General features: G+C 48.2%; 1 protein-coding gene across 1 annotated transcript in view; it reads left to right on the forward strand.

Annotated features, from left to right (window-relative positions):
* Positions 1–7,500, forward strand: part of LOC138950375 (cationic trypsin-3-like) — an 18,922-nt gene that overhangs the window by 9,113 nt on the left and 2,309 nt on the right. The window contains exons 2-5 of the mRNA XM_070322115.1: positions 774–968; positions 1,981–2,063; positions 4,658–4,746; positions 7,031–7,293. Of these exons, the coding sequence (XP_070178216.1) occupies positions 774–968; positions 1,981–2,063; positions 4,658–4,746; positions 7,031–7,293 (630 nt within the window). The remainder of the gene's footprint in view (positions 1–773; positions 969–1,980; positions 2,064–4,657; positions 4,747–7,030; positions 7,294–7,500) is intronic.

Genomic DNA, 7,500 nt, shown 5'->3' on the forward strand with positions numbered 1-7,500 from the left:
TGTTTGTGTCTGTGTTTGTGTGTTTGTGTGTTTGTCTCTGTGTTTGTGTGTTTGTGTGTTTGTCTCTGTGTCTCTGTGTGTGTCTGTGTTTGTGTCTGTGTTTGTGTCTGTGTTTGTGTCTGTGTTTGTGTCTGTGTTTGTGTCTGTGTTTGTGTCTCTGTGTGTGTCTGTGTCTGTGTGTTTGTGTGTTTGTGTCTGTGTTTGTGTGTTTGTGTCTGTGTTTGTGTGTTTGTGTGTGTTTGTGTCTGTGTTTGTGTGTTTGTGTGTTTGTCTCTGTGTCTGTGTTTGTGTCTGTGTTTGTGTGTTTGTCTCTGTGTTTGTCTCTGTGTTTGTGTTTGTGTTTAATGTGTTTGTGTGTTTGTGTCTGTGTTTGTCTCTGTGTTTGTCTCTGTGTTTGTTTCTGTGTTTGTCTCTGTGTTTGTCTCTGTGTTTGTCTCTGTGTTTGTCTCTGTGTTTGTCTCTGTGTTTGTTTCTGTGTTTGTCTCTGTGTTTGTTTCTGTGTTTGTCTCTGTGTTTGTCTCTGTGTTTGTCTCTCTGTTGCAAAGTGCACTCTTTCATTCTCTTCTTCATCTTCTGCGTTGGATATTGATTTACATTTTTGATTAATGGGTTTTCTATTTTCATTCCAGTTTAGCCATGAACGTTGCGATGCGAGAGACTCGACTGGGAAAAGAAAACCCTAACCCTTACCCCAACCAATAACCTCTACTGATATTTATCGGCCAACAATATACATTGTTGACACGATTCGCAAACCATACATCGTGTTTCAGTGTGTTCCTCCTCTCTTCACGGAGTGTGTATTAGCTCGACGTCGTCGTGCCAGGAGGGGTACCACCTGACCTACTCCTACTGCGGCTTCCTGCAGTACTGCTGCCACCCGCCCCCAGGTGGCGCCCACACTGCCGCCCCCGCCACCACACATGCTCCCTCTTCTGGGTCGCATGGGACGTCCACACACAACTCTGGTAGAGAGTCTGAGAGAGAGAGAGAGAGAGAGAGAGAGAGAGAGGAGAGAGAGAGGGAGAGAGAGAGAGAGAGAGAGAGAGAGAGAGAGAGAGAGAGAGAGAGGGGGATGGGGAGGGGGAGGGGGGACAGAGAGGCAGGGGGAGAGTGAGAGAGGGGGAAAGTGAGAGAGGGGGTGAGTGAGAGAGGGGGAGAGAGATAGGGGAGAGAGAGGGGGAGAGAGAGGGGAGAGAGATAGGGGAGAGAGAGGGGGAGAGAGAGGGGGAGAGAGAGGGGAGAGAGAGAGGAGAGCGAGAGAGAGAGAGAGAGAGAGAGAGAGAGAGGTGGGAGAGAGAGAGAGAGAAAAAGATAGAGAGGAAAAGAGGGAGAGAGAGCGGGGTAGAGAGAGAGGGGGAAGGGAGACAGAGAGAGGGGGGAGAGAGAGAGGAGGAGAGGGGGAAAAAGAGGGGAGAGAGAGAGAGACAGGGGGAGAGGGGAGGGAGAGACAAAGGGATTGAGAGGAGAGGGAGGGGAGGGCGAAAGAGCTGGGTGAGAGCGAGAGGGAGCGAGAGGGGGAATGTGGGTGAGAAAAAGAGAGGAAGAGAGTGAGAGACGGAGAGAGGGACAGAGACAGACACAGTGTAAATGAGCTCAAGGCGGTTCGGGCGCAGAGATCCGACAGATCGACGCTACTCAATGTCGTCCGTTCCTGTGCCCGAATTCTTTTTACTGAAAATTAAGTAAAAGACGAACAAATACTGTACTCGCGTGAAAACGAATACGTCAAAATTCAAATTTTTTTTCAAAATGTGTCGTCGTCGTTAACTAGTGAATACAGTATTTTCTTTATTAAGGAAAACGCATGCGGCATTTTCAAGATCGCAGTGTTTGACCATTTCAGAATCGAACACGGTAATCTAAACTGCTCGATTACAGATTCACTTTCATTCTAAACCTTGCTTGATTTAATAACAAGACATTTGGACAATGTAGACAAATGCGCTTTTTGCTGGATCGTAATGTGAATATTTTCAGGTACGTGTGGCGTGGCGGCAGTGAACGATCGTCACAGGATTGTGGGAGGTTCCAGGGCCCAGGCTGGGGAATACCCATGGCAGGTAAAACTCCTTCTTTGCATTTGATTAAGTGCAACAGGCGCGCACAAAAAGCGGACAAAAGGGCCAAACAATAAACCACTCTGGAACTCTCTTGGACCCTTCTCTGTCAGACACTGCACCTCTCTCAGCTCTTTTAAACAATAAACCACTCTGGAACTCTCTTCTCTTCTCTGTCAGACACTGCACCTCTCTCAGCTCTTTTAAACAATAAACCACTCTGGAACTCTCTTCCTTTCTCTGTCAGACACTGCACCTCTCTCAGCTCTTTAAAACAATAAACCACTCTGGAACTCTCTTCCCTTCTCTGTCAGACACTGCTACCTCTCTCAGCTCTTTTAAACAATAAACCACTCTGGAACTCTCTTCCCTTCTCTGTCAGACACTGCACCTCTCTCAGCTCTTTTAAACAATAAACCACTCTGGAACTCTCTTCCCTTCTCTGTCAGACACTGCACCTCTCTCAGCTCTTTTAAACAATAAACCACTCTGGAACTCTCTTCCCTCCTCTGTCAGACACTGCACCTCTCTCAGCTCTTTTAAACAATAAACCACTCTGGAACTCTCTTCCTTTCTCTGTCAGACACTGCACCTCTCTCAGCTCTTTTAAACAATAAACCACTCTGGAACTCTCTTCCCTTCACTGTCAGACACTGCTACCTCTCTCAGCTCTTTTAAACAATAAACCACTCTGGAATTCTCTTCCCTTCTCTGTCAGACACTGTACCTCTCTCAGCTCTTTTAAACAATAAACCACTCTGGAACTCTCTTCCCTTCTCTGTCAGACACTGCTACCTCTCTCGGCTCTTTTAAACAATAAACCACTCTGGAACTCTCTTCCCTCCTCTGTCAGACACTGCTACCTCTCTCAGCTCTTTTAAACAATAAACCACTCTGGAACTCTCTTCCCTCCTCTGTCAGACACTGCTACCTCTCTCAGCTCTTTTAAACAATAAACCACTCTGGAACGCTCTTCCCTTCTCTGTCAGACACTGCACCTCTCTCAGCTCTTTGAAACAACAGTTGACCACTTTTTTTTTCTCACAATGTTACACCAACCCGGCCTAATACTACTATTACTAATATATTTTCCATTCCATTTCTGCACGTACTCCTCTCCCTTAAAGTTGGTATGATTGTTGAAAGTGTTCGCTGGGTATGTGTGTATATATATAGTGTGTATAGCATTTATATATATATATTGTGTGAACAGTACATGTGGTGATGTTTGTCCGTATGATTAATTGTTTTATGTAGGTTGTACATTTAATTGTTCTATTTTGTAAATTATGTTCTTTTATAAAGGGCCCAGAACACTTAAAAATGTCCAGTTATTATTATTATTAGTAGTATTATTATTATTATAAACGTTGACAAATAAGCCTAGTATTGGGATTTTCGTGAAAGAAACAGATGCTGAAACCCAAATATGAAAAGAAAAAGTAAGTTTCCCACAATTGTTCACTATCAACGAGAATTTTGAAGAAAGGCGTGGTCTAAAACGTGTGACGTCATGTCGGAATATTGCTCAAATAAATAAACCCATTTTTCAGCAGAAGTAAAGCAGATTCTTCAAATGCACGTACGTTTCTGGCTGAAACACTACTATTTAGATTTGGGATCAAACACCTATAAAATATCCCAAAGTTGGTTGTAGATAGCTTGTTTGACGGGGATAGCTCAGTCGATAGCTGCGCTGCCTGGAAACATGGTGTCGCTTTCGGTGTGGGTTCGACCCCCTCGGCGAGTTTATTTTCCTCAGAGTTAACTGTGTGCAGACTCTCATCGGTGTCCGCGAACACCCCCGAGTGCTCGCATGCGCACGATAAAGATCCCGAAGTTCACATCGAGAGACTCAGGGCTTGGAAACATGAACAAACGCATGCAGGCAAAAGAACAAATGGGTAGAGCCACACTCTATGGCTGTTCCCTGTCCTCAGTGAGACATTTGTTTGTTTGTTTGTTTGCTTAACGCCAAGTCGACCACGAAGGGCCATATCAGGGCGGTGCTGCTTTGACATATAACGTGCGCCACACACAAGACAGAAGTCGCACAGCACAGGCTTCATGTCTCACCCAGTCACATTATTCTGACACCGGACCAACCAGTCCTAGCAATAACCCCATAATGCCAGACGCCAGGCGGAGAAGCCACTAGATTGCCAATTTTAAAGTCTTAGGTATGACCCGACCGGGGTTCGAACCCACGACCTCCCAATCACGGGGCGGACGCCTTACCACTAGGCCAACCGTGCCGGTCTGAGTGAGCAAGCAGCCCGACTTTCCATGAGGATAACGATATGATATAATACCAGTACTACCCAGCCAGCACGATATGATATAATACCAGTACTACCCAGCCAGCACGATATGATATAATACCAGTACTACCCAGCCAGCACGTATGTGGGGAACATAAAGGATGGATATGGGCGGTATTGTTCCACTCCATACCCCAGATGCTACCCACGTGGGACCCAGATAAGCTCACTGGGTCCCAGAAGACATGTGCGAAATAACATGGGACCGATATGGGGCTCACATGCGGTGCTGGTAGGCTAATACCAATACCAATACACGGAATACCTTGTTTCCAGGTGTCTTTGCGCTACCAGTACCAGCACCTGTGTGGAGGAACACTGATAGACAAGCAGTGGGTGCTCACTGCGGCGCATTGCTTTGAAGAGTGAGTCTTGGTACCTTGTGTCAGCTACTTTACGATAGAAGTCAGGTAGACAAGCAGTGGGTGCTCACTGCGGCGCATTGCTTTGAAGAGTGAGTCTTGGTACCTTGTGTCCGCTACTTTACGATAGAAGTCAGGTAGACAAGCAGTGGGTGCTCACTGCGGCGCATTGCTTTGAAGAGTGAGTCTTGGTACCTTGTGTCCGCTACTTTACGATAGAAGTCAGGTAGACAAGCAGTGGGTGCTCACTGCGGCGCATTGCTTTGAAGAGTGAGTCTTGGTACCTTGTGTCCGCTACTTTACGATAGAAGTCAGGTAGACAAGCAGTGGGTGCTCACTGCGGCGCATTGCTTTGAAGAGTGAGTCTTGGTACCTTGTGTCAGCTACTTTACGATAGAAGTCAGGTCTTGTGTGAAGGAACACTGATAGGTTTGTTGATTTAACAATGTACACATTTGACTGAGAAAAGAAAAGACCTATGAAGAAGGTTTGCTCCAAGCCACACACACACACACACAAAATAAATACAAATACAAAATAATAATAAGGCAAACAAGAATAGTAGTAGCAAACCTGCATGCAACTGAGGTTAAAAAAAAAAAAAAAAAAAAAAAAAAAAAGGAACACTGATAGACAAGCAGTGGGTCCTCACTGCTGCACATTGCTTTGAAGAGTGAGTCTTTGAACCGCGTGTCTGTCTATGTCTGTTCGTGAATGTCTGTAGCTATCTGAGGATCAACTCAGTGTATTAAAGGAAGGGGGTACATACATGAGGCAGGGGTACAGAGACAGGAGCGGCAGGTGTGTGGGGGTACAGAGACAGGAGCGACAGGTGTGTGGGGGTACAGAGACAGGAGCGACAGGTGTGTGGGGGAACAGAGACAGGAGCGACAGGTGTGTGGGGGTACAGAAACAGGAGCGGCAGGTGTGTGGGGGTACAGAGACAGGAGCGACAGGTGTGTGGGGGTACAGAGACAGGAGCGGCAGGTGTGTGGGGGTATAGAGACAGGAGCGACAGGTGTGTGGGGGTACAGAGACAGGAGCGACAGGTGTGTGGGGGAACAGAGACAGGAGCGACAGGTGTGTGGGGTACAGAGACAGGAGCGACAGGTGTGTGGGGGTACAGAGACAGGAGCGACAGGTGTGTGGGGGTACAGAGACAGGAGCGGCAGGTGTGTGGGGGTACAGAGACAGGAGCGGCAGGTGTGTGGGGGTACAGAGACAGGAGCGGCAGGTGTGTGGGGGTACAGAGACAGGAGCGACAGGTGTGTGGGGGAACAGAGACAGGAGCGACAGGTGTGTGGGGTACAGAGACAGGAGCGACAGGTGTGTGGGGGAACAGAGACAGGAGCGGCAGGTGTGTGGGGGTACAGAGACAGGAGCGGCAGGTGTGTGGGGGTACAGAGACAGGAGCGACAGGTGTGTGGGGGTACAGAGACAGGAGCGGCAGGTGTGTGGGGGTACAGAGACAGGAGCGACAGGTGTGTGGGGGAACAGAGACAGGAGTGGCAGGTGTGTGGGGGTACAGAGACAGGAGCGGCAGGTGTGTGGGGGTACAGAGACAGGAGCGGCAGGTGTGTGGGGGTACAGAGACAGGAGCGACAGGTGTGTGGGGGTACAGAGACAGGAGCGGCAGGTGTGTGGGGGTACAGAGACAGGAGCGGCAGGTGTGTGGGGGTACAGAGACAGGAGCGGCAGGTGTGTGGAGGTACAGAGACAGGAGCAGCAGGTGTGTGGGGGTACAGAGACAGGAGCAGCAGGTGTGTGGGGGTACAGAGACAGGAGCGGCAGGTGTGTGGGGGCCGCGCCTGGTGGGTTAAGGGTGGAGATTTTGTCGACCTCCCGTATGTGCAGCCTTGGTAGTGCCTTGTCCCCCTTTGGTTTAAACACAATTTTATTCACAATTTCTTCGCATGAATAGTTAAAAACACACAGCTAGGACACATACGCACAAGACCAAGTGCGCACGGAAAAGATCCTGTAGTTCATGTCCGAGTCCGGTGGGTTATAGAAACACGAAAAACACAAGCATGCATCCCCCACAATTGGCGTGTATGGCTCGATCACAAGTGGGAGGATAAAGGCGGTCATGCATCCCCCACAATTGGCGTGTATGGCTCGATCACAAGTGGGAGGATGAAGGCGGTCATGCATGTACACATCCACTTGTGCAACAACACGAGTATACATGGGAGTTTTGTCCATGAACGCAAAAATGAAGAAGAAATAAAATGAGAAAAAAAAAGTTTCCGCAGTACACTTGTATACAACATCCTGCTCTTTTCAGCACGGTGCAACAGTACTGGACGGTGGCGGTGGGTATCAACGACATCGGACACGTCAGCAACAGTCACGTGATCGGCGTATCACACATCTATCGCCATCGCAACTACAACCAGAACACCTACGAGAACGACATCGCCCTGATCAAGCTGTCTCACCCTGTGGACCTCACCGGACAGTTCGCCAGGACCGCCTGTCTGCCCGAAGCCAGTGAAACTTTTGAGGGTCTCGTCTGTACCGTGACTGGCTGGGGGTCCATTCACAGTGGTAAGTGTTGTTGTTGTTATTGTTGTTGTTGTTGTTGTTGTTGTTGTTGTTGTTGTTGTTGGTGGTGGTGGTGGTGGTGGTGGTGATTCTGTTGATGTTGTTATTGTTGCTGTTGTCGTTTTTTCTGTTTGTTGTCGTTGTCGTTGTTGTTGCTGTTGTTGTTGTTGTTGGTGTTGTTGTTGTTGTTGTTGTTGTTGTTGTTGATTT

Source organism: Littorina saxatilis, linkage group LG16, assembly GCF_037325665.1.
Source record: "Littorina saxatilis isolate snail1 linkage group LG16, US_GU_Lsax_2.0, whole genome shotgun sequence".
Taxonomy (NCBI): domain Eukaryota; kingdom Metazoa; phylum Mollusca; class Gastropoda; order Littorinimorpha; family Littorinidae; genus Littorina; species Littorina saxatilis.